Source organism: Oryzias melastigma, unplaced genomic scaffold, assembly GCF_002922805.2.
Source record: "Oryzias melastigma strain HK-1 unplaced genomic scaffold, ASM292280v2 sc00221, whole genome shotgun sequence".
In the NCBI taxonomy this organism is placed as follows: domain Eukaryota; kingdom Metazoa; phylum Chordata; class Actinopteri; order Beloniformes; family Adrianichthyidae; genus Oryzias; species Oryzias melastigma.
In genome coordinates, this window is record NW_023416883.1 from 196,304 (window position 1) to 222,885 (window position 26,582).

General features: G+C 39.7%; 3 protein-coding genes across 8 annotated transcripts in view; 1 reads left to right on the forward strand and 2 right to left on the reverse strand.

Annotated features, from left to right (window-relative positions):
• Positions 1-250: 250 nt before the first annotated feature.
• arg1 (arginase 1) lies at positions 251-7,301 on the forward strand. Of its 2 annotated transcripts, none has more exons than XR_004947347.1 (8): positions 251-411; positions 517-589; positions 2,641-2,815; positions 2,974-3,133; positions 3,198-3,292; positions 3,780-3,849; positions 6,711-6,847; positions 6,921-7,063. XR_004947347.1 is itself a non-coding variant. In XM_024261541.2 (8 exons), the coding sequence occupies exons 1-8, from the start codon at positions 298-300 to the stop codon at positions 7,082-7,084; spliced, it is 1,023 nt and encodes a 340-aa protein (XP_024117309.1). In that variant the 5' UTR covers positions 259-297; the 3' UTR covers positions 7,085-7,301. The 2 variants fall into 2 exon arrangements, 1 of the variants encoding a protein (XP_024117309.1); XM_024261541.2 differs by having other exon boundaries at positions 259-411; positions 3,780-3,884; positions 6,921-7,301.
• Positions 7,302-9,418: 2,117 nt separating this feature from the next.
• On the reverse strand, positions 9,419-14,416 carry LOC112138863 (zinc finger BED domain-containing protein 1). The gene is made up of 6 exons (XM_024261524.2): positions 12,472-14,416; positions 12,271-12,388; positions 12,062-12,201; positions 11,505-11,975; positions 10,820-11,405; positions 9,419-10,749 (listed from the first exon to the last, which is right to left on the reverse strand). Exons 1-6 carry the CDS (start codon positions 12,538-12,540, stop codon positions 10,424-10,426), a joined length of 1,710 nt encoding a protein of 569 aa, XP_024117292.1. The 5' UTR covers positions 12,541-14,416; the 3' UTR covers positions 9,419-10,423.
• A 282-nt stretch (positions 14,417-14,698) lies between these two features.
• The window catches only part of a1cf (apobec1 complementation factor), a 98,215-nt gene continuing 86,331 nt past the window's right edge, over positions 14,699-26,582 (reverse strand). For 4 of the 5 annotated variants that reach the window (XM_024261528.2, XM_024261526.2, XM_024261527.2 and 1 more), the window contains exons 11-13: positions 21,404-21,540; positions 16,510-16,664; positions 14,699-16,383 (exon numbers count right to left, since the gene is read on the reverse strand). In XM_024261528.2, coding sequence (XP_024117296.1) covers positions 16,229-16,383; positions 16,510-16,664; positions 21,404-21,540 — 447 coding nt within the window. In that variant the 3' untranslated portion in view covers positions 14,699-16,228. Of the gene's footprint in view, positions 16,384-16,499; positions 16,665-21,403; positions 21,541-26,582 lie in introns of all 5 variants that reach the window. The other variant, XM_024261529.2, reaches the window with a different exon arrangement.

The window sequence follows — 26,582 nt, forward strand, 5'->3', positions numbered from 1 at the left end:
AAATAATTGAGAAACACTGTCTTATTCTGATTTACATTAACTGGGAAATAGTGACAAAGGGAATTCCCATAATCTTTTGTTTTTTACGCAAAGTTCCTACAGTTCATTGGTGTTTGTAGTATGTTTACTACAAATAAAAGAGACTTCGGGGGATACTTGAATCTTTGGAATTTTTTTCTGTATTTGCCTGCTTAGTTTATCAACCTGTCCAATGACGTAGCGGATCATAAGGGTGAGGGCGCGCGCGCGCGCGCAATCCAGTCCACGCAGTCGTGTCTGTCAACGAGCGAGTCAGTGATGATCGGGTCGAGAAGGCTGCGGCAGCTGGCGTGCATCGCCACGCGGAACCTTCCTCCTCTTCGACCTCTTCACTCTGCCGGAATTATCGGTGCTCCATTCTCCAAAGGACAGGTGAGAGCGCGTCAGGTACATGTTAAGCCTATGACAGCAATTCCCGCGCTTTATTTATTTATTACAACACGTTGCCCTTGTGAGAAACCTTGTGTGCACATGCAGGTGAAAGGCGGTGTGGAATCTGGACCGGACCACATCCGAGCTGCAGGGCTGGTTGAAAGGCTGCTACAGCAAGGTGTGATGCAAAAGGCCAGTGGCGGTTCTACACTGGATTACCCCCCGGGCGAGACCCTCCCCATGCCCCCCCGCCCCCCTTCCCAACTGAATTTTGTTTGTCCGTTGCCACGTTTTCCTAGAATTACAATTGAAAACAACATACAACAGACATTTAACACAATGCTGTGCAGCATAATAACAGTTATCAGTACGTACTATAATACAAATATACTTTATAAATAAAACTATATCCATGATTTGAACATTTAAATTACCATATTCATCTCTACTCCAGAGAAGAAAAAATAGTCATGTTGCTCTTCAATCCAATGTTAAAAACATGTTTAGTTATGACCTCCAAAGTCTACCAGCCATATTAGATTTATACTAGCTCAACATTTGTCTAATAAAGAAGTTGTATGTCTATCAAAACCGTTATTCCCTTAATTTTGAACTTTTCTCTGAACCTTTAGATGAACACACTCCTTAAGCATCAACTTTTCATCAAAGCCCTAAGGTTTATTTCTAGTCATTTTTTAATGTCTTTAACATTTTTTTAAGGAATTGACTTTGTTCAAATCACAAATGTTTTTTTCAATCATAGAAGAGTAGAGATTAAAACTAGTTAAGAACAGTAAAATAATTATTTTAAATGTTTTTTTTAATGTCATGCATATAAAAACATGCTTAATATGTGCAACATTTTTGCATAATCGTGTACTGATCAGTGTTGTTGTGAGTCACAATGAAATGGAGCACCAAATGAGTGTGTGTTTGTGTTGCTGGGGTCAGTGTGAGCAAAAACTAGAAATTCCCAACGCACCTGAATGAAGTAATAGCGAGTTCTTAATGCAAGTGCATAAGTGCGGACATTAAAATGTAACTCCACAATAAACGAGGGAACACTGCACTGATGAAAAGGTATCTATCTGCTCTGCTGCAGCTGAAAGAATTTGACTTCACAGACGTGCAGGACACAGCTACTCTGTTTTATTTGAGAAGTTTAGCATAAACTGTGATGTGTGAGGAGCCGTAGCCCTCCAAAGTGTCAAAGGGACTATGACAGGAGAGGACAGACTTTTTACTATTTAGTTATATATTACAAATGTATAATTAGTATTATTTTTTCCTGATTTTTTTTCTTTGAAGATCACAGAGTTTTTTGGTTATTTTTATTCCATAAATAGTGTTGCTTATTTTGCTAAAGTGACTATGAATGAATGAATTCAACTTTATTCATACAGCATTTCCATGGTACCAAAGTTCTTCACAATAAAAGAAAGACAGAAGAAGTTTCAAACTAGACACATCAGAGAGGAAAAAAGTTCTGTGGCGCTCACAAGAAAAAATTTGGCAAACTATGGCCGGGGGACCATAATCTAAAACTGGAATAAATGATACTGATAGTCCTTATAAATGTTTTATATTCCCTGTAAATCTAGACTCTCCCCACAGATGGTCCACTACAAATAAATTGACCTTGTTTAGATGCAAAAGGTTACTGTGCATCCATGTGGTGTTGGAAGATTTGTTGTTTTCCATTTTTCCGTCAGTCAAATACCACATGAACGCAGCATTTCTGTAAGTTTGTTTTACATGACATACATCAAGTCATTGCTACAAATTTTAGTATAAAAGACAGTTTTGAAGAAAAAAAAACTCAAAGAAGGGGATGATGTTTAATGACTGGGAGAGTTTCAGGAAATTATAGTTGTTTTCTAATTTTGTGTACACACCAGTGAGTGTATCTTCTTATACATAACAGGACAGAAATGGTTTCCTTGAGTCCCATTAAGGCTTGAATTCATCACTGGTCTTTTTAATGTGGGTTATTGTGTGGCCGTTTACAGGTTTCCCATTTCAGCTCATGTTCTCAAATGCCAAAAGATTATTTACTGCAAGGGGTGGCTGACCTGTTGTTCATTTATCAGCTGTTTGCTGAGAAAACAGACCTCTGATCTGTGGAGCATTAATGTTCACACACACGTCTGCAAAGTTCTTGGAAGTCTAGAAAATATAAGGTCACTTTTGATTCAACAAATGTCTTCAACCTGTTACCACAATTGCCAGGGTGTGCAGTGAAGGATTATGGGAACTTGGAATTTGAGCAAGTGTCCGTTGATGAGCCAGTGGGGAGGCTGAAGAGCGTGCGGGCGGTGGGCAGCGCCAACCAGAGGCTGTCTGTAGCGATGCAGAAGGTGAAAGAGGGCGGACACACAGCCGTGATGCTGGGAGGAGACCACAGGTTAGACATAGAAACTTTGAGATATGAAAATTAAGAAATCCAAGATTTTGCTGAGTCAGCGTGTTTGGGAGTTTAGAAAGGCTACTTTGATGGCATAATGCTGCCATAGCAATTGCTATTCTGAAACTATGGAGAAAATGCCTGTTCTTCCTTTTCAGTCTGGCTATCGGCTCAATTCATGGTCACGCAGCTGCTCTAGGACATCTGAGTGTTGTATGGGTTGATGCCCATGCCGACATCAACACTCCTCTTACATCGTACACAGGAAACATCCATGGGCAGCCCTTGTCTTACCTTCTCCATGAGCTGCAGTCAAAGGTGAGCTCCACCCTTACTCTGCTCATCAGTGGACACACAATCTGTTATTTCATGTTCCCCACAGATTCCTGTTTTGCCAAACTTCTCCTGGATGAAGCCGTGCCTGTCAGCTGGAGACCTCGTCTACATCGGTCTGAGAGACGTGGATCCAGCAGAACAGTGAGTTGTGGTGGACTGAACACACATGAACTTACATAAGGACAGACATGACATCTGGAAAACACTTACGCCCATACCTATTCACACCCACAAACCATCTGTACTACAGTGGTCCCTCGTTATATCGCTGGTTTGCTGTTTCAATTTGCCACATTTAAATAAATCGTCATTACAATCAAATCTAAGTTTTCATTCCGTAATATCGGAGTTATTTTGCTATGAAGGTTTGAACATTGAGAGTTTAAACGAGAGCAAGGTGTGAAAATGTTCATTTCTGTCTTAAAAAAGTGAGCTGTTTTACAGCCTTAAAACATCTGTAATCCTATTTTACAGATTTCATTGAATTTTTTTTTTTAAAACATAACTCTGGCGATAAACAGGTAAAACTGTATACCTTAATGCATCAGTAAACACTTGTGCTTACTAAGCATCCGAACACAACCTGGCACTCCTGTAAAATTGTAATTGCGCTGCTTTCTGTCTGCAGCTACATCCTCAGGACGCTGGGTGTGAAGATGTTCTCCATGTCAAAAGTGGATCAGTTGGGTGTGGCCAAAGTAATGGAGGAGACATGTGACCACCTGAGTGCCAAGTAACAAACACTAGCATCTGTGATTCCAGAGCACACTCTAAAAACACTAAAAACGAACTTCTTACTAAAGTCTCTAGCTAAAAAATAATGAAGATTGTTGTTATTTAAGCACAATATTCCACTAAACAGAACAGAGCATTTGCATTTTGACCTGTAGACAGAAACTGTGGGTTGGCATACAAAGTTGGATCAAAACTTCAACAGAACTGTCAATGTTAAGACTGAAAAAACTCAAACTTAAAATCACAGATGTGCAGCAGCTGATCAGTTGTTCATTTTTAAGAATGCGTGGACTTTATTTGGAATATCAAGATTTCTTGATCCACTCCAATGAAAATCATGCTTTTGATGGTTTGAACATGTTCTTGTAGCATTTCTCTTAAGATAGAGGACATGCATGAAATAATTTAAGATTAAACTGTGTTTTCAGAGTATTTCTTTATTCAAATCATGTTTGATCAGGAGTAGATGAAAAGCTCAGGTTTGTGATGCAGCAACTTCCATGGGAAAAACCAGGCTTCTGTCTTTGCTCCAAATTCAAATTCTGCACCTGAATTTTGCATGCCAGCAGTGTTCATTTTGACAGCAAATTTTAATTTAGTTTTAGTCATAGTCTTTTGACTAAAATACGATTTAGTTTTAGTCGCAATTTAGTCATGTTGATTCCATTAATTTTAGTCAAATTTTTGTTGACTAAATTACAGTAGATATTTAGTCAACAAAAATATTCAATAAAAGTAAAGCATTTTTATGAAATTTACAAAGTATGAATAACAGAGATTTTACTAAATTGTAAAAAAAACAAAAAAACATTGTACTTTACTTTGCTTCCAAACTTGTCATTTCTGCAAATTCAGCTTCAACAACTTGAAACACATTCAAAAATAAATTATAATTCCATCCCATTTGTGTCAACATAAAAAAAATTGTATTGAAGTGGTAGTCAAGAGTAAAACATGTATTAAAAAAACCTTCACTAGGGAGTAAGCTGTCCTAACCCTGGAGTCTGAAACCTGCAGCTCCAGATCCACATGTGGCTCTTTTATCTCTCCATGGAGGTTCTTTGTTCAAACATAAAATAAGTCAGAGAGACTGCTGATCCACCAATGTCTAACGTCAGAGTCAGCATCTCCCTCTAACCAAAACTACCTAAAGAAAACAAATAAACAAAGCCTGAAAACTAAGACTACCAAGATCCAAACTAAAATAACAAAACCCAGCAGTGTAGACTGCTGAGGACAAATAGGGGAAAAAGAACAACAAAAAATAAAAATAAAAGAAACATAAAATGTATATATATTTTTAAGTAAAGATTACTTAGTTAGCATTTATTTAATTTAGATTAGTTATATTTATAAATTGATGTCTGAGGTGCACATAGATGATAAAGTATGAAGGTTTTTTCATCCCTGTTGCTCATCGTTACCTCCAGAATACACCAATTTTATTCAATTTTATAAACAAAGCAAAACTTAGGTAAAAAGTATGATTTTTTATGAGTTAAAAGCACATACCTTGTGCTACACAACATAGGTTACTAGCTATCTTGACATTTATAATATTTATTATTGCCAACCCCTGTCCTAACTCATGTCATTTGCTATGACCAGCATATGTTGTTTATTGTAATACCGCCTCCAGCCAAAAGAGGGCGCGTAAGACATGATGGAGTTGGAGATTAAACCGGTGACTGCTTGTGGATCTGAAGAAGCAGCGGGGCTGCTAGCACTCGGAAATAGACAACAACATCGGTTTATAACTTTACAAACGTCATGCAAAAACAAAAAAGCATCACTTGGATTTAAATGTAAACCTCTGTGCTTCAGAGCACTTCCACGTGGAGAAAAGCGCTTCTCTGCTGTGCAGCAGCACCGCTATTTAACTTGGCGAAAAACAAAATAAAGCAAAATATGTCAGATACTCCTACCCTTTAAAATGCCACAACAGTTAGAAGGGTAGAGGTAGAATTCAGATTCAGTCAATATTCTAGAAATGATAGTGTTCGCATCTTTACCTTTGTGTGGATTTCAGGCTGGCTTGTATGCAAACGTCGCCTCAGGTTTGTTGTGTTTTTGTGTTTTGGCTGGCTTGTCTGCAGTCAGACTGTCAGATAATTCAATCTGACGAGAAAGTTAAAAAAAAAGTTTAGCTGTTGACATTAAGCACTAACTGCAAATGAGTGAGATAGTCTATCAGCTTCAGAGGATGGAGTTAGCTAGTTAGTGCCTAAAGTCCAGCTCTGTAGTGTCAAACAGATATGATTTTGAAAACTTAACTGCGGAAATATATTAAAACTTATTAATTACTATATACTCTATTTGACACATTCAACTTTTTCCTATGCTTAAAGTTTTGGGTTTTCACCTTTCCAACTTGACAGTTTTTTGGTGCATAGATGCTGTTAGGAATTAACGGCTCTAGCCTTGTCATGGACTTGGAGTGGACTGAAGGTGTGCCTGTATTGGCCTTGTGGGTAAACATTGTTAATGCAGAATGTCATTATTTCTCCGAAGTTGGTGCTTTGATTTTTTAAGTTTACTGAATATTGGCATCTTGGTTCCTTTTTTACTTGACATTTCCTTTTGCTGGAAATGAAATGCCTTTTATGCACATAGTTGAATCACCTAAAAGGAATTTTGATTCCTTTTAGGTGATTCAACTGAATCACCTTAAAGGAACCAGGCTGTGATCTGCCTCCAGGTTTCACTCCGAGTAGTGTAGAAACAACTGTCAGACAGTATGAACTTTTGAAACCAGACCATGGTTCAGGTGATGTAATGTGTACTTAATTTTTAACTTCTAGTTTGTTTATCTGATACAAAATAGGGGGAAGAAGCCAATCCACCTGAGCTTTGACATTGACGCCATTGACCCCTCCATTACTCCAGCAACAGGAACACCTGTGACTGGAGGACTCACCTACAGAGAAGGACTTTGCATCACTGAACATCTGAGTCAGACAGGTATGACAAATCTGAGGGGTTTTGCATTGCCCTCCACAGGTGAAGCGCCTTAACAGAGCCCTGGTCTCTTCAGGCTTGCTGTCGGCTGTGGACTTGGTGGAAGTGAATCCTCTGAGAGGGCAGACCCAGAATGACATCCACTCCACAGTGAGCACAGCTGTGGACCTGCTGCTTGCATGTTTTGGACGTCAGCGTGAAGGAAATCACCTGCAGGATTACTGTCTGCCTGAGCCATAACCATGACAGCAGTTGCTTGATTGACAGCATGGATGGCTGCCCTACAGGAAATAAAAGACTGAAAAACTCTGGTTTGGTCTATGGCACACTACTGTGGATGTGTCACTGCCTATTCATGTTCCGGGCGATAAAGCGCTGTCGAGAATGGCTGCTGCCCACCACCTAATTTCCCCCAGGGTGTGTCCCAAAGGGATTAATAAAGCTATGTCTAATTGTCTAATTGTCTAATTCAATCAGATTAAACTAAATTTATGGATCTAGATATAAGAGAGAATTTGGTGATAAAGTGAATGATGTTACTGGATAAAAACATGCGTTTCAATATAAAACCAGACTATTGTTACTGATTTTCAGCCCAGGTTATGACTACACCTCCCGACAGAGGGGATGAAAGGCCAGCAACTTTTACTTTATTTTATTTTTTACATTATTTTAAGGCAGCTTGCTCACGCTGATTTGAACATTAGTTTAATTCTGTACAGTCACAGTGCTACAAGAGCCAGGACTCACACACATCTATTTCATTAAAGATCATTATGACTGTATTTAAGATCTGAAATCGGCCACCTTCAGCATCCTAAACATGCTCAGCCGAACAAGTCATAACAGAGTAACGAAAAAAAAAGGCTTTGTGACTCCTATTAGGCTTTGATCAGTACCAAACGGGCCCAAATGGCTCTTTTACTGGTAAAGGTTGCAGACCCCTGCTCTGAGCTGAAAACCTGCTCATTGCTCAGACAGCAGCAGAAAGTTTAACTGTAGCATCTTTACCAAGTGTTTGGTGTAGTTTGTGGTAGACAGGAAAGATGTCGGGAGAGGGGCTTAGGTTCTTTTATTTTGAAGAGTTCTACAAATGTGATGTTATGTGTTCGTCCCGACCTTTTATTCAGGAGAAGATTGACCTCAACAAAATAAAAAAAATAACAAGTTAAAAGATGAACAATATTTAATAAAGTTTCACATTCAACAATTTAGATCATACAGAGAACTAGTTTATTTTCAGTGCGCTGGACCAAACCAACATCTCTCTTAAGGACCAGACATGGAGTGGCCCTGAGTCATACAATTTTCTCCTTTTTGTGTGGATCACTTATCAATGTTCAAACCATACTCTGATTTTAATTGGTTCTTCAGACGTACAAGGTGAGCTGCAATAGTTTGTGTGCAGCTGGATGCAGAAAAAGAATTAGGGAAGGGTCATGTCAGGACTCAGACTGCCATGTCCCCTTTTGACCACCAGAGGGAGTCATCACCTGACGATTGACACTGTGCTTCTTCACATTCAAATTCCCATCAGCCCCTGCTCCCTCTTCAGGCTCTCCCAGCTGTTCCTCATCATGTCATCACTACAAACAGCATTTAAACAATCACAATTTATAGGAGAGATGGGGCAACAGTTATCCAGAATTGTACCATAATTCCAGGTTTTTATTATTGGTCTCTTTCATACTTTCCAGAAGTAGTAGTAGTTGCAAAGGAATTCTTAGGAGGTCTTTGATTCTTTCCACAGCCAGAGTTTTAGAGCACAAACGGAGAGCTCCTGCACTCTAACCCGGCTCCGGTTCGCGTCCAGTACCACGTCTGGTGGTACCGGCTCGCGTCCGGCGCCACGTCCCGAGAGCTGCGGACCCCCGACGTTCCGAACAGCAAGCTCACCGGGGGACGTTTTAAATGTAGTTTAAACAACGCCAGTTATTTGTAGATGAAAAGACAAATCTCAGCTTTGAGTGTGTGGCCCGTCCCTCTTTGCCGTGTGAAAATATGCAAAAAATCCCAAAGTTCTGGAGGTTTAAGCGTGATCCAGCCCCAGCATAGCGGTCTGTCTGCCGGCATATTCATGGCGTGAGGTCCGCTGGACACGTCGCTGCATCGAGCTGCAGCCAGAGAACGCGGCGGCAGTAACAGACTGTCAAACTATCCACAGAGTATCCTGCTTTTCTCAGTCTTTAATGTTTTAAAAAACAAAAGTTAATTGGAAATGATGAATCTCTATTTCATTTATTACTGTAGTTCAGCAGAGGAGGAAAAGATTTGGTCCTGACAAAAAATGAACATGAAAGTGTTATGGAAATTTCATTTTTGATGTTTTTTATTTTGTTTTACTGAACGTTGATTGAAGTTTTGAATTTAAAATGCCCTTCACTTGGACTTGGGCTTTTGTTAGGCATTTTATGTTACAGCCTTTTATTGTTAAGAAAGTTTATCTCAATACAATGTTACAAAATAAAGTATTTCTTATTAAAACTATTAATTTTGTCATTCTTGTTTTCATAATTAATGTAGAACTGCTAAATTCCACGAAGCACACAGTTTTTTCCTTAAAAAAAGGCCATATTTTAATTTTTCGATTAATCGCAAGTTAACTGTGGACAATGCGATTAATTGCGATTAAAAAATGTAATCGCTTGACAGCTCTATTTAAATTATAATAATAGTTATTACTGCCTCTGCAATGCGAATTGCATTTGGGGAAAAAGCAGGATTATTTTTGTTTTCCACCTAAACCTAAGTGTGCTGTGCTGCCAACCAGCACACTGAGCCTCTCTGAGCAGCTCAACACCACACCAAAACAACACGATCTTGCAAGAACAAGCTTGTATTAAATATTCAGCTTTGCAGTTTTGGTTGTTGTGAGACATATTCTTCTTAGCGGTGCTTCGTAGCGGCTCAGTTAACAATGAGTGAAGCCGTGCAGCTGCGCAGTGCATCAAGCATGGAGTCTCCACCAAAATGATGTCTGCAGGCCAAAATTCTGCTGAAGTTCACAGTAATAGGTTCTAGTTTAGAGACTTAATGGATCTGAATGATGTGTACAATGCTCTGAAAAAAGGCCAACAACAACCTCAGCAAACACTAAAACTCACAACAACAACACACAGATTTGTAAGAACACACACAATAGACCCTTTTCACGGTGATGTCAGACACAATTTGTTTGATTTTTGTATTTTCAAACAGGTGCGAATACTAAAAAAGAAATTATACATAATAGTAGTGATGGTGAGATGAAGCATTGTGGGACACTGAACCACTTCAGCCATTGGTTTGAGAAAGGGTTCATTTCTTGAAGCTTCATGTGTCCACGATACCATCTACTGGCCAAGCTTGGAATTACAGGCTTCTTCACCAGAATCACTTGTTACAATACAATTAACACTATGGGAATTATTATGAATAGCAAAACATGTATGACTGAAAAATGTCTTTACAAAATAATCACAAATAAGGTATACTATATTCTTAATCTGTTTTGTCAACATATTTGAGTGCTTGTGGAACTTGTATAAAGGCCATACAGTGCTTATGTAACTGGAAATATGATGTTCAAGATGGGGAGGGTTATTCAATTTTATTTAGAAACAAGAGTTTCTCGACAGTTTTTGGTTTCAAGCGATTTCTTCTTTTAGACACAACTTCTCCTGCTTTAGAAAAGACTCTTTCACAGGGAACAGAAGATGCGGGTGTGGACAGAAAGGCAATTGCAAGTTTGTACAGGGTTGGGTAGATGAGTTGTTGTCTCTCCCAGTACTCCAGAGGGTTTTCAAGTCTTCCAATGTTTGGTTCGGACAAATATCGCTGCACCTCCACAGTAGCATCCGCAGTTGCATTTTGTGACGTTCTTGCCTCCATGACGCTGACGTCTAAACGATGCCAAAGTTTGCTACCTAAGAATAATTTACAGATCATGTTAGATGATCACATATCAATGCAAAGAAATGTAAAGTAATAATTTACCTCCAGTGACTTCATTAGAGGTAGATGCCTGGGGGATGTCCTCTCGGGTTTGCTGTGACCTTATAATTGTTGAGCATTCTGCAGTCAGTCGCTTCACAGCTTCAGTGGCTTTTGTTTGACTGAAGAATCCAATAATTTTGAACCGGGGATCCAGGAGTGTGGCAAGTGACATTATACTCATTGACTGTAATGTGTACAGCTTCTCCCGTAACTGCCTGATGAGCACTTCTCCCATTTCCAATGCTGCAGGAGGACCTGGTTTTGTCATTTCCTCCTGGAGATTTTGTTCCAGCATTTTCAGAAGAGGTATGACTTTAGAAGCAGATACGTTTTCCTCTGCCGACAGCTCTACAGTGGCCTCATAAAAGGGGGACAGCAAAGACATACAACCTTCGACAATTTTAAATTCTTCTGAGGTGATCATGGGAATGTCATGTTGTAGTCCTGCTAAAGCTGCTCCAACAGGCTCTCTGAGATCAACCAGACGTTGGAGCATCAGATATGTGCTGTTCCATCTGGTCTCCACTTCCTGCAAGAGTTTTCTTACAGGCATGCCCATATGAAGCTGCACTTGTGTAAACTTCTCCTTTAAAGATACAAATGAGTTTGTCATTAAATCACTGCAGCAGGATCACAGACATACAGAAAGAATTATTCTATATTGAGAGACAGAAAATTACCTTACCTTGGCAGTAGTGCTGCTTCTAAAGAAGCCAACCAGCTTCCTTGCTTTGGCCCGGATGCCAGAGAGGATTGGGTTCTGCTCCAGTGTCTTCTTAACCACCAGATTAAGAGTATGGGCAATGCAAATGTGATGCCGAAGCTTTAGCTCTCTCACACACGCAACCATGTTGGGAGCACCATCTGTGACAAAACATGTCACTTTATTGGTGATTCCCCATTCCGCCATCAATGAGGCTTTCTCGTGAGCAATATTTTCAGCGGTGTGTGACTGGGGGAATTCTTGCACTCCCAACAACACTGAGCAGAGCTTAGACTTCTCACCAACAAAATGGCAAGTTATAGCCAGGTAGGCATCCAAATTCATGGATGTCCACATATCTGAAGTAAGGCTAACAGCAGCTGCCTTTTGAATTTTAGCCTTTGTCTTCTCCTTTTCTGCCTCATATTTGACCTCCACCATGGCCTTCAAAGCCTAAAGGATGAAATATTTTACACTGAATTAGGTTGACTTGTGAAACATCACTGATGTCTCACTTGTTTCATGCATCTCATACATACCTGCCTTGTAGGGAGAACATAATTGGGATCCAGTTTGGACACAAACCCCCTGAATCCAATATCTTCCACAATAGTGAAGGGTTGTGTGTCCTTCACAATCATAGAAACAAGGGCTTCATCAAGTTCCTGTTTTCTGGTGGCTGAATAAAAAGGGGAATTAAATACAGTTTGTATCTATGCACAATAAACAATATAATGTCATGGCTTACCATGGGAAGATGAAGCTCCTACTTCGTCCTCATTCTCATGAAAGGCACGGTAATGCCTTAACATGGATGAGGTGTTGTTATTGTATCCCAATTCCTTGGCACACACTAAACATCTCACCTTTGAAAAAAACATGGAACTATGACAAATAGTTGTTGATAAGTAAACCTAATGATTTTGACATAATGTTTGATAAAGCTTACCTTTTTAGGAGATATCAGATCAAAGTGTTCCCATACAGGGGAGATCCTCCTCTTCCTTGCTGGCTCCATCCTATCCAATAAATATCCTCACTTTCCTAAATAAATCTATCTTTCCCTGAACACCTACTCTATCTGCAAAATATATTGAATCAACGCTATCCTACCTCTATCCAAATCCTCAACTAATCGCAACTCTCCTCCAAAAACCCACATTTTGATCGGGACCCGGCGGGTTTATAAAGCCGTTACAGATTTGAACCACTTCCTTAACCAATCATGTGATAGAACCCGGCAGTGAAGCTTCAGACGTCATCATTGTGGCTCCTCCCCCAGATGAAGCAAGCATCGGCCCATGCTTCATGGTAACCCCGCCTACATTACTCGATACGCGCTTTGACGACTCGGCTCTTCTGGTAACATCACTACATAATAGTAAACCCCTACATCAGACAGATATGTACACAGAATAATACAGAGCCACAACAAAAGCTGCATAGGGCTACTTTAAAACAAAGCAAGACAAAGGAAAAGAAAAAAAAAAGGAAAAAAAGAAAAAAGGTCATTTTTACAAAAATGGTGAGAGCACGATTGTCCTCCTTTCGTAGCTAAAAAATAGATTACTCTGCAACAAATGGAGTGATCAGCCCATCAATATAAACAAAAAAGGGCCCCATGTTTTGTGAAATTCCTAAAGGGAACCCTTCAGTGTAAATCTTTTTTCCAGTTTTAGAAACTGAATTACTTCTTTAATCCACATTGTGTGGGACGGAAAATTTGAAGACTTCCATCTAAATAAAAATAGACGCCGTGCAAGCAAGGTAACAAAATAAATATAAGTAGACACTGTAAGGACGATGGGACAGATGGTGGAGGTGCTCCAAAGATGGCTGTCAAAAGATTGGGCTCTATTGTTTTATTTGTGATCTGGGATAATGATCTAAAAATGTCTTTCCAGAAAGACTGTAGAGCTGGACTAGACCAGAACATGTGGATATGATTTGCTGGTGTCTAGTGACATACGTACATCTGTCACAAGCTGGGTCCACATCTTTATAAGTTTCAGAAAGTCTGACTTTAGTCAAATGAGCACGATGGAGAATCTTACACTGGACCAGACTATGCCTTGCACAAATTGAGGATTTATGAACCCTCTTAAGAGCTACCTCCCATATATCCCCAGGAATTTCTTCTCCTAACTCTGTTTCCCAAAGCTCCTTTATTAACCCCAAAGAGGTGAGACGGAGAGAGTAGATGTGAGAATAGAGGTATGTCATCATTCCTTTTAGAGAGGGCGTAGGCCTAAAAAATGTATCTAAGGGCAACTCCATGGGTGCATTAGGGAACTGAGGGAATATTTTATGAGCATAGATAAGAAGATAGTTAGGCATTGAAATACATAGAAAAACTTTGAGTGTTCATCTTGACACAGTTGATCCGGGTAGCAGAAGACGAGTTAAGTACTGACCAGCGATCAAAATCCTCCTGAATACAACTCAACAGGGGAAGAAAATTAGCGTTATAAAAGTCTCTGAACCAGTCAGTTACCGGAATCCCTAGATACGTAAAACCATGAGAAGCAATTCTAAAAGGAAAGTTATGAGCTCTTTGAGCTAGCTTATTTAGGGGAAATAAGTCACTTGTATTCAAATTTAATTTGTAGCCTGAAATAGTACCAAATGTGCCCAAAATAGAGGGAACTGCAGAAATAGAAACAGAGAAATCTGAAACATAAAGTAGTAGGCCATCTGCATATAGAGAAACTCTTTGCTCCACACCATGCCTGGCTTCCGGCTTCATGCCGTGTTCCTTGTCACCGTGACAACAAGCCGCATCACGGATCTAATAGTCTGCTTTGTGTGAAAAAATGAAACCAAAAGAAAAAACAAGAATAAAGTACTAAATATTGATTGAATGTTTTTTTATTTTGTAAATGACCATGGTATAAGCGGGATAATACCCTCCGAAGAGTGCATTATGAGAAATTAATGCACTTCATGGAGGCAACCGTCCTCCATGAAGTGCGTTAATTTCTCATAATGCACTCTTCGGAGGGTATTATCCCTTACATTCACTTCAGTTGTAATATAAATTCTGAAGTCATCAGTGCATGAAATGTTTGTGAAGGAAACATTCCTTCCATTCCTATGTGTTTTGTTGTGAGATTTAGGATTTTTTTCAGCAACACACGTTTGACTGCAATATACAAAAAGGCAGATTGACCTCTTACTCATTCTTAAGACACAGTTTATTAATTTATCAATATCACAGATCATGATAGCGAAAGATTCTTAAACCAGATTTCTTAAATCACAGGAAATCTGCCAGTCTTCCCACATTTATCCAGTCACAGATTAGTCAATGCACAACACACCAAACAAAGAGTTATTGGGGATTCACTTTTTCTGCTATAAAAATAAGCTCTAAGTGCTGTACACACTTTAATACTGTCTGCTTTAACATGTGCCTCTAAATTTGAACTCACCATAAACACTCATACAAAAAAGTGAGACTGATGACACCAGGAGATAGACAACACAAGAGAGCATTCCATATTTCCAAAGACATCATGTTATTTAGCAGGATTTTTAAAACAATACTAGATTTAAGATCTTATTTTTGGTACGTTTCTGAGCGTGCATCTAAAGAAGACATTGAAAATACTGGCACAAGCTATTACATCTAATTTAGTGATGCAGAAAAGGGAGGAAATCCAACAATTAAAAGTCAAACTGAAATGCTAAAACAGTAAAAACATCAGAAGTGAAACATAATTGTTAAACATGTTCATGTAAGGTCTTAAGGAGAATCAGCTCCTGCCTGCACATGGGGGCTGGGATGTTAGCCAGAAACATTAGCAACTGAAATACATTGTGAGCCTTGCTCTGGAGGTTTTAACCAAAACAAAGCAGACAATAGGCTCAACAGCAGTTATTAAATTACAATTTCATCAAGGTGAACACAAGTATTTTCATTGTCTAACGTAATTGAAAAAATCCTTTACAATATAAAGAATTTTACTAGTTTTCTCAAAATCACTAAAAGCTTTGACTTCACCTGGATGAGAATACAGTTGATGATGAAACCTGATTTTCTTCAAGTGTGTCAATGATGCTCATAAGGCGTTTTTTAAAAAGCTTGTGTAAAAGCTTTAATGAGAAAATTATTTTGCCTTCAATATAAAAGCAATTAAATCTTCTTTAGAGAAAAAGAAAGAAAATCTTAATCTTTTACAGAAAAGACTAAGCAACATTTATGGCTGAAACAGCCTTTTTTGGGGGGTTGGGTTATGTATGTCATCTAAATGTCAAGTCAATAAGTACTAAAATACCCTGCAAATCCTGGAATAATCAAGCCAGTATTCAAACTTGGCTTAAGCTATCCAATTGTCACATGATATCAATTCATATAAAGAGAAAATGAGTAAACTGTTTAAAACACATCTTCACTACCAATCACAATTACAAGTAGAAAACGGAAACAGACCAAAATGAACCTGGGTTTGTGTCACATTCCATGGCTAGCAACTGTCCAGATAGCAGAAATGGGAAAGAAGACAAAAGAAACCAGAGTGTTAAAAGCTGGAGAAAGAAAGTGAGGCATAGCAATGGACTCACATTAATTTACTGTTCCTGTGGATAAGTTAAACAGTGGAAGAAAATGAACAGCCGTCAGCTGTGCTACTGGGATTTAGTGCCGCAGTTGTCCTGTAAACACCCCCAGACAAGGGGGAGCTGTTGATGTGAATTTAGCTTTCTTTCTAGAAAACACCATATCCGTCTGTGTGGCGTGCTGCCACAGCAAACGCAGGATAGCCCTCATAAGTGGCATACGCAGTCAGCTCTTGACCCAGAGAACCAGCCTCCTTCAGCTGAGAGGCCACCGCTGAAGATGCCGGGTTTGCCAGAGTATATCCTGTTTGGAGAACAAACCCAGACTGGTAAGAATGTTTTTTTTTTGTTTCTGCTGTGAAAACCAGAAACCAGTCTGTTAGTGCTTTGAGTCAAAAGTTAGTTGGTTTTGGTACGGACCTTCACATACCTGGGAAGGCTACTGAAGCCATGGCGGTAGCAGTAGCACAACTGGCATCAGCAGCACCATCTGACTGCAGGCCAAGCGTTTGCAGGGTGTACTCAGCTGCATGGACTTTGGCTTCCTCCACAGCAGCACACAGCTTAGCAGGGGTGAAGGGATGGCTACAAGAAAACATGCAATCAGTGTCTGATTGTGAAAGTCACTTTCACAAAACTGAGCCATGAAGTCCACACTATCATGCAGAACCTGGGTGGTTTGTGGCACTCCTGAGACAGCTAACAGGTACTGGCAGTCTTGCCAAACTGGAGCCTAAGGTGAATACTTCAAACATCTCATCAATCCTGCTAATATCGCTTCTATTGAGGAAGCAGAGCCTGGGACAGAGCAGTCCATCTCCTGAGCTGAAGTCCCCAGGGTAGTTGAATAGTTCCTTGGTGACAAGGCACATGTCCACCCTGAGTAATTCAAGTCCTGGATGCTGTGAGACCGTTTCTCTCCGAGCTTTGAAGTTGTCTTTTCAGTTTCTTTGAGCCAAGGCCTCCATGTGCATTGGGACAGTGTGAGGCTGAGTTTAAAGCTGCTGGGAAGGGGGACAACATTGCATTGTTTGTCCTCTGTAAATGGGGAAAGACTCCCCTCCCAGGTGGAAAAGTTTTAGAATCGCAGGATCTTGCTCACAAATAAGAGGAAAATCAAAGCATATCATTAACAGTTAGACTGATGAAAAATCAACTACCCTTGTGCTTTCTTATGGGGTCGAGATGACCCAAGCCTTAAATTGATGTTTAGGGGGAGCCGTGGTGCGGCGGTAGGGCGGTCAACTCCTGATTAGAAGATTACGGATTCGATTACCGCCTTGCCCACTTATCTGTCGACGTGTCCGTGGGCAAGACACTAACCCCCACATTGCCCCTGGTGGAAGGTTGGCGCCAGTGTTCAGCAGTGGAACCGCCATCAGTCTGTGAAGGTGTATGAATGGGTGAATGGGTCTGTGACTGTAAAGCGCTTTGGGCCTTCAAGGAAGGAAGTAAAACACTATGCCAACACTATAAACCATTTATGACAAATGTGGATGAAAATTGACAGTATTTCATGCCTGCTGCAGACAGCCGGGGGAAAATAAAAATAAAAAATAAATAAAAATCAGGGCACTGTCTTGTGGGGTCCAGATGATCCCACTCCCAACATCAACCTATCTATGATAGCACAAGTAGGGCTGTGGATCGTTGCTACGATGGCGATCCGATTCGATTCACGTATCAAGTTCAACGATTCACGACTCGAAACACGATTCCTACTTTTTACTATAATGTTTGTTTCTATGTCTGTTTTTTTTTCATTGGATGTATGAAAATTGAAAAACAGGAAATCAGAATCAACAAAACTGATTAAAAAAAACCACAACGATTTAGATAGAAAGAAATGTCATTTTATTTTATTTTATTTTTTGTCAACCTTCTGTTTAAGTTCAACTACATAAAAAGCATAAAAAATAATTTTGTTATTGATCATTTAACAGCAAAATCTGAAAATTCTCTGCACAGTTTCCTATCCCCAAAGTTCTTCAACATTTTACATTCTGAGCGTATATTGGTGCAGAGCTTGTGTGAAGAAAGTAGGTTTTTTTTTGCGTCTGATTCACGTTGATTACATCTGTCTTTCAGCAGCGCAAGGCTGCGTTTTTTCCCCTTCAGAATAAGCTAGAGTTAGGTTATGTCAGGTATCCATCATCCATGTCCGGTCACGGGGACGCTCCCAGGGTGTGACCCGAGTAGCGACCAGGAGCAATTTTTATTGTTTGATTGTTTTTAATGCAAATTTGTTTGTGTGATTGATGTGTCACCATCCCAGTATATTGTGGGTCCTCAAGCTGGAATATGTGCTGCTTTTGTGCGGACTGTTTCTCATGTATTGTTCAAGTTATGAGACAAATCAACCGAGTGCGCTCTGGATAGGAGCCCTACCGAGGATTACGTTTACCCGGGAGTCTTTACTGCAGCTCCAATTCCACCCAAAACGTATTTCACCACCGCCAGACATCCCACCAGAACTCTACCGCACGGCTGCAAGGCCAAGGCGCCGCAAAAGGGGCAAACGTGGTGGAATACACCGGAGAATGAAGTACATGAATTTACGGGACCGTCAGAGGCTGCCTGCTCTCCTCTCCATCCTGCTTGGGAACGCGCAGTCTCTCCGTAACAAGCTGGATGAGCTGGAAGCTTGGATCACTGTCAGGCGAGAAGTTGAAAACGCCTGCCTACTTGTCCTTACGGAGACTTGGCTCAACGACTTGGATCGAGATGAGGACTTACTGCTGAAAGGCTTCGGGACGCCGATCAGACTGGATCGGAACCAGGAAGTGACCAACAAGACGCGAGGAGGCGGAGTATGCTGCTACATCTGTAAAAGGTACTGCAACACTGTTGGAATTTCGCGAGAGGATTTGTACTTTGAATATTGAACTGTTATCCATCTCTCTTCGGCCCTTTTACTTGCCGCGTGAATTCCAACAGCTGTTTTTTACTATTGTTTACTGCATATATCTGATGCCACGCTATATCCCTGTCTTCAGGCGTCTTCCTTGGGAGGAAAAGACTGTGAAATGTTGGTCAGAGGATAACATTTCCACTCTTCAAGCCTCACTCGAATGTACTGACTGGGACTGTTTCTTTGAGTCGTGTGATGACGTCGATGTCTTGTGTGAAACCATTTCCTCATACATCACTTTCTGTGTTGATTCTGTTGTTCCATCTAGGAAAGTTGTTATCTATCCAAATAACAAACCATGGGTAACAAAAGAGCTGAAATCAACCATAAATAAAAAGAAGGTGGTCTACTGTACAGGGGATCCATTGGAGAAAAAGGCTGTCTCTAAGGAGGTAAAAAATGAGATTAGGATGGCCAAACTAAAATATAAGGACAAAGTTGAAGTCCTGTACAGTAGTGGGGACATCAGAGCTGCTTGGAGGGGCATTAAGAATATGGTCTCCTCCCATGTAAAAGAGGACAGGAAGCCAGTATCTGTAAACGGTGTACCAGACTCTGAATTACCAAGCACATTCAATGCCTTCTTTTCTCGCTTTGAAAGAACTGATGTCTTTGAAAATTTGTCTCAATGTAAGAATTCTCTCAAGCAGGATAATGAAATGGTAATTTCACCAAACCAGGTCGCTGCCTTATTTAAAAAGATAAAGACTGGTAAGGCAAAGGGCCCTGATGGCATCTGTGGCCGTACCTTGCACCACTGTGCCGCCCAGCTCAGTGTTGTTTTTTGAAAACTGTCTCAACTGTGCGTTGACATTGGGCAAATTCCTGTCTTATGGAAGACATCAACTGTCATACCTCTTCCAAAATCAGGGAACTCAGAAACCCTTGGTGATTTTAGACCGGTGGCACTGACATCACTTGTCATGAAAAGTTTTGAACATATTTTAAAGTCTTTTATCTTGTTCTCAACTGAAGGGGAAAATGGATCCTCTGCAATTTGCATACTAGTCTAAAAAGGGAGTCTAGGATGCTAAACTTTTTTTACTGAACACTGTTTTTAAGAACCTTGAGAACTCCGGGGCTCATGTTAGACTTTTATTTGGAGATTTTTCCTCTGCTTTTAATAGAATGCAGCCCCACATTCTGATCCAAAGACTGACTTCTGATTTTAACCTCCCAGATCAGGTTCTTTTATTGATTTTAAATTTTCTTACTGACAGGGTTCAGCATGTCCTTGTTGATGGTAAATTATCCCCACCTTCCATTTGCAACACTGGGTCTCCTCAGGGGTGTGTCCTTTCTCCTCTCCTTTTTATTTTGTACACAGACAGTTGCAGATCTTCAGAAGAGAACAGATTTTTAATCAAATTCTCCGACGACACTGTTCTAGTGTCTCTTTTATCTGCATCTGAAACTAACCAAGGGCCTGCCTTATCACAGTTCTCCGCCTGAGGTAAGACACCTCCACCCACAGAGAGAGGGTAAACTACATTTCTCCAGTCAAGAACCATAGTTAGACTTAGCAGTACTGACCCTCATTCCAGCCGCTTCACACTGGACTGCAAACCTCTCCAATGCATGCTGGAGGTCCTGGCTCGATGAAGCCAACAGGACATCATCATCTACAAAGAGCAGAGAGGAAATCCTGTGGTCTCCAAACCCCAGGCCCTGGCTGCACCTAGAAATTCTGTCCATAAGGACTATGAAAAGAGTCGGGATAACGGACCGCCCTGCCAGAGTCCAACATGCACTGGGAAGAGGTCTAACTTACTACCATCCATGCAAACCAAGCTCCTCCTCCGGTCATACTGAGACCAGACGGTCCACAGTAAGGCACCCCATACTCCCAGACCATGATGCTTTTATTTTGAAACAAATTTTTCACTTGTGACCAAAATTTCTTGTGAAGAAATTTCAGTTTTTATTTACATTTAGACCAAAGATGATGTTTAAAATGTCCCAGATGTATTTTATCTGTCAGGAATTCATGTCTAGTCTGCTGTCCCCCTTCTCTGTACTGTGTGATAACCCCCGTTCACACTGAAACCAATCACTCGCCCCCTCCAAAATAGAGGTTCTGGTCTCATTATGTCTACCAACAAGCCTAAATAAACCTTTGATCTTTCTTGCCACCTGTTTTGCATTTTAGGATTTATTTTTCCTAAACCTCTTGCAGAAAAAATTTGGATGCTGCAAAGTTTTAGCTAAAAGTTTGGATGCAAAACTCAGTTTTTGAGTCAGATTTAATTTGAAGTCCTGAGTGACATACATTTATCTTATACAGATTTAAAATAAGAAGTAACATTTCTTGATCAGATATGACGTGTATATATATTGATGTTATATATATATGTATAGATGGATGGATGGATAAAAACTGCTGTTTTTTAACTATGAATGCAGCAACACCTACAGGTTGGGGTACTGTGATGCCAATGCTGGAATAGTGATCTTGTAGAGGAAAAGCTGCCTCTGTTCTGGACTGATGGCAGAATGGAGCTGGTAGACAGGCTGACCCCAGCTGTTCTTCTGACAGAGCTCCTCCAGCACCTGGAGAACACAAAGCATAAACCAGAAATCATGCAGCTCTTAAAGCTCTAGGTTCATCATCTCCAGCAGCTTGGACTTCAAGCTCTTTCTCGTTGCACAGAGAAACGTGCACTAGATCACTCATTCCCTCAAAGTAGTATCAAGTCTTTATTTAACTATGTACACTTACAGCAGAATGTTGACAAAGGTTATCATTCCACTGTCGATCTGTCAGCACTTACATCACAATAGCTATGTCCACATGGCCCCAAGTAATCAAAATTAACGCCTGATCAGAACAGAAATGCGTCACGTCACACATCAATGTAAGGGTGCGTCATCTGGACCCCATTAATTTTTTTTGTGATAATTAACTAAAGTCAGTAGAGTTTGATTGATTGCTTAATTACTTCATTTTACACTTTTGGATAATTATGTAATCCGGTGGCCTGTCCAGGGTGTACCCCGCCTTCGCCCTTCAGTAGCCGGGATAGGCTCCAGCACCCCCGCGACCCCGAAAGGGGCAAAGCGGTCAGGAAAATGGATGGATGGATGTAATCCGGTTTTGATCAGATCAAATACAAGTTGTTTTTTTTTTTTTTTTTCCAATAGCAAAGTGAAGTGCTTATTGATTATTGATTAATGTCATCAAACATTATTTCAGTAACATCAATCATACATCATGTAACAGATATGTAATACTCATTGATTATCATCAAAATACAATGTTATATTAATACAGAAAAATAATAATTACACATTGAAATCAAGTTTTCATGTTACAAATGGAGTTCTTATTAATCATTCTCTTAAATAATTCTTAAGTATTTTCAGTAAACATTAATGATTCACACAATATCTAATAATCATTGATTATCTTTAGAACACATAATTACATTAATCCTGTAATCATTACTGTATATTAAATAACATAAAACTCATCGATTGCATTTGAAAAAGCTTTGATTGTTTCATCACATTCAAGTTCAGACATTTGGAATTCTTCAAACACCAGTTGATCTTTAACTCGTCTTATCTTCATATTGTGAGATTAGAGTTTCTTTATACATTTTCTTGAATGTATAAATGCTTGAACATTGTTTGAGCTCATTACTTAACTTGTTCCAGAGTTTAGTTCCACACAGAAACACAGAAACTTTTCTTTGTGGTTCTTATCAATCTGACCTTGAAGTTCCTGCATCCTCTCAGTTTGTTCCTCCTTCATTTCTAAGAGCTGTTTCTGGATATTTATGGGAATGTTACGTATAATTCTGATGGCTCGTTTCTGAAGCATAAAGAGAGGATGTAGTGAACTCTCATCGTTATTACCCCAAACTTCTATACAGTCGGTGAAATATGGTAATATTAAGGAGCAGTACAATAAATATCTACAGTTGTATTCTAATATATATTTTGATTTATTTATAATTGAAATACTTTTAGAAAGTTTAGTTTGTTTGTGTCTGATCTGTTTGTTATCAAAAAAAAAAAAAATCCTTTATTACTCCCATAATGGGGAAATTCTCTCAGTGGTGGGCAGCAGCCGCCGGACGGCGCTCTATCGCCCATCAATAACAATCCCTAAGAATTTAATTTCTGTTACAGTTTCGATTAACTCATTGTTCACTTTAATTGAGAGCTCTGTATTGGCTTTGTAATTACCAAAAAGCATCACTTTAGATTTGTCTAGATTCAAAGATAGTTTGTTGTTCTCCATCCATGATTTTATTTTGATTAACTCTGTGTTCAACACATTGAAAAGTTCCCTTTGATTGTCTGTGGAATAGAATATATTTTGTTTCATCAGCAAATAAAAAGAGTGTTAAAAGTTTTGAAACATTGAATATATCATTGATGTAAATATTGAACAGCAGCGGCCCAGAATTGATCCTTGTGGGACACCACAACTTATCCCTTTGATGTAAATTCATTAACCTTGACAAATTGTTTTCTTCCTGTTAAATAGCTTTCGACCCGACTTAGTGCCAGTGTTAATTTCGTTAAAAAAAATTTTCATCATCGTCTTCGTCAACATTTTTCACTCAAAGAAAACGAAACGAAAACGAAACTGAAAGTCCCGCGCAGAGACGAAAGCTTTAACTAAATTGATAGACATTTTCGTCAACGAATAAAGACATTAGAACACATAATTACATTACATTGTTCAAAGACAATATCCAATCATAACGACTGCTGGTGGAGGAGGGCGGGAGCAAATGCAAAGCCATCCAATCAGAACAGAGTCCTGCAGCCCGCCCGGGAAGATGCTATTTCAATGAATTGCCTGTGATTCAGGTAGAAAATGTCTCCAGGTAGAAAAAGAAGAGTACATAAAAGGACTAATTTGACTTTTAACGTGACCCTCAACAAGACGTTGTGTGGAGCAGCCATCACACACAAAAACACAACAAACCTGAGGCGACGTTTGCATACAAGCCAGCCTGAAATCCACACAAAGGTAAAGATGCGAACACTATCATTTCTAGAATATTGACTGAATCTGAATTCTACCTCTACCCTTCTAACTGTTGTGGCATTTTAAAGGGTAGGAGTATCTGACATATTTTGCTTTATTTTGTTTTTCGCCAAGTTAAATAGCGGCGCTGCTGCACAGCAGAGAAGCGCTTTTCTTCACGTGGATGTGCTCTGAAGCACAGAGGTTTACATTTAAATCCAAGTGATGCTTTTTTGTTTTTGCATGACGTTTGTAAAGTTATAAACCGATGTTGTTGTCTATTTCCGAGTGCTAGCAGCCCCGCTGCTTCTTCAGATCCACAAGCAGTCACCGGTTTAATCTCCAACTCCATCATGTCTTACACGACAACAGCGCCCTCTATTGGCTGGAGGCGGTATTACAATAAACAACATATGCTGGTCATAGCCATAGACTGTAAAAATAATGGACTGAGCGAGCAATGAGGTCCCCCATTGGAAATGCATTACCTCCTCTCCTCGCGAAAGTAGGCCGCCGCTTTCATCGTCAATTCCTGAAACGGATATCGCCATTCGCAACCCATCTTCAGCGATTGGTCTGAGTCATAGCTGAGTCATGGAATCTACAAGAAGTACTGTCGCCAATCTGGAGTGAGTTTATTGCAACCGTCTGCCTCTTTCCACGCCTCGACCACGAGACCGCGGATGTAAACAGCTTCAATAACGGCGGCTCGAGAGAATGGCTTTTTAGGTTTCGTTTTGATCACGTGGTCAGAAATCCTCCGGCTCTTTTCTAAATGACGTCGTTCCTGGTTAAGGTTAGGATTACGGTTATGGTTAGGGATAGAAAAGCAAATTGTTCGTTTGTGGGGCTGTCTGTGATGCTCACGCATCCACCAGGGGACGTGTCAAACGTGGAAAACAGACTTTAACACGTTTAGGACCGCGCGTATTATATGCATGCAAAAAACGATTTTGGAGTATATTATACACGGTATTTCCCAAATCGTGGCATATGTACGCATTTTACTGAGACTGGGCTGATTGTACAAGTCATTGTTGAAGCCTTTGAGGGAGAACCATTCCAACATTTGATTCTGTCAGCGGTCCTTTGGGATTTACTTACATTTATTCCTTTTAGTCCAGCTAGAAGGAGCATTTGGGTGACGCTGCTGTAAAACTGCGCGTGTCCCCCTCACGCCGCAGCTTGTCTCTTCACATGCGCGGCCATGTTACAGTCTGATTAGATGCACGTGAGAAGCGCGTTCAGCGGTATTTAAAATAAATAACCATCCTAACAAGTGAACAGCTGGATCTTTTTTCTGTTTGAAAATACGACCAGGTCCTTTCAAGTTTGTCTCGCGCTCCTCAGACGGCTGCGTCTAATTCAGGCTGAAGCTGGAAAAGTGAAGAAGATGAAACTTTGGTTGGTGATTTTATGCGCATATATGCAACTTATTATTTATAAGCTACAATCAAAACAGTGAAAAAAAGAAAAACGAACGTTAAACAAACAAAAAAGTCCAAAGCACATAACCTCAGAGTGAAATCTATTTCTACAGAGTAAATCCTCATCTAAAAATGTCGACAGCATGCTCCTCTTGTTGTTTTAAACTGCTGCATCGGTACATTCCATTGAGGAAAACAACAGTAGGACAATGATTGGTACATTGTTGAATTGTAAAGTAGGTGTTAAAAGGCCTTCACGGACCGCATTGATGAAGTCTGCTCCCATTGGCTACCCGTCATCTGTCAATCAAACCCCCCAGACGTTCGACGTCAGACGCACAAACGCTTATTTAGCCATCTGATTGGTCAATTTATAACTCGAATAACTTGTGATGATGGAAAAAAATCTTTAAAAAAAATAGGATCAGAAAAAAGAAGTTAAGCAGAAAGCAGCAGAGGAAGAATGATTATTCTGAGATATAAAATGACTGAGAAATAACTGTCTGTTTCTCAATGGAAGTCAATGGGACTTTGGCCTTTTTGCAACCCAGTGGTACTTCCTATATGGAACACGGAAGGAGGGGGGTTGCTCAGTCCAGTAATTCTTATATACAGTCTATGCTCATAGCAAATGACATGAGTTAGGACAGCTTACTCCCTAGTGAGGGTTTTTTAATGCATTTTTTGCTCTTGACTACCACTTCAATACAAGTTCTTTTATGTTCAGACATTTATCACAAATGGGATGGAATTATAAGTTATTTTTGAATGTGTTGTATTGAATGTATTGTATGTGTTGAAGCTGAATTTGCAGAAATGACAAGTTTGGAAGCAAAATTGAGTAAAATGTTTTTTTTTTTGTTTGTTTTTTACAATTCATTAAAATCCCTGTGTTATTCATACTTAGTAAATTTCATAAAAATGCTTTACTTTTACAGTATATTTTTGTCGACTAAATATCTTCTGTAATTTCATCGTCTAAAATTTGACTAAAATTAATAGAATCAACAAATGTCAAATTGCGACTAAAACTAAATCTTATTTTAGTCAAAAGACTATGACTAAAACTAAATTAAAATTTGCTGTCAAAATGAACACTGCTTAGTGCTACTCCTCTGATCCTGTTCACTTCCAGTTTGTCCAGCAGGATTTCATGATTGAGAGTGAAATGCTTTTTTTAA

Coding starts and splice junctions, on each gene's coding strand:
- arg1 (XM_024261541.2), top strand. CDS start 298: ATGATCGGGTCGAGAAGGCTGCGGCAGCTGGCGTGCATCGCCACGCGG. Junction 3,134..3,197: donor TCCATGAGCTGCAGTCAAAG/GTGAGCTCCACC, acceptor TGTTCCCCACAG/ATTCCTGTTTTGCCAAACTT. Junction 3,885..6,710: donor TGTGACCACCTGAGTGCCAA/GTAACAAACACT, acceptor GATACAAAATAG/GGGGAAGAAGCCAATCCACC.
- LOC112138863 (XM_024261524.2), bottom strand. CDS start 12,540: ATGGAGCCAGCAAGGAAGAGGAGGATCTCCCCTGTATGGGAACACTTT. Junction 12,389..12,471: donor ATCTGATATCTCCTAAAAAG/GTAAGCTTTATC, acceptor TTTTTTTCAAAG/GTGAGATGTTTAGTGTGTGC. Junction 10,750..10,819: donor CTCTAATGAAGTCACTGGAG/GTAAATTATTAC, acceptor AATTATTCTTAG/GTAGCAAACTTTGGCATCGT.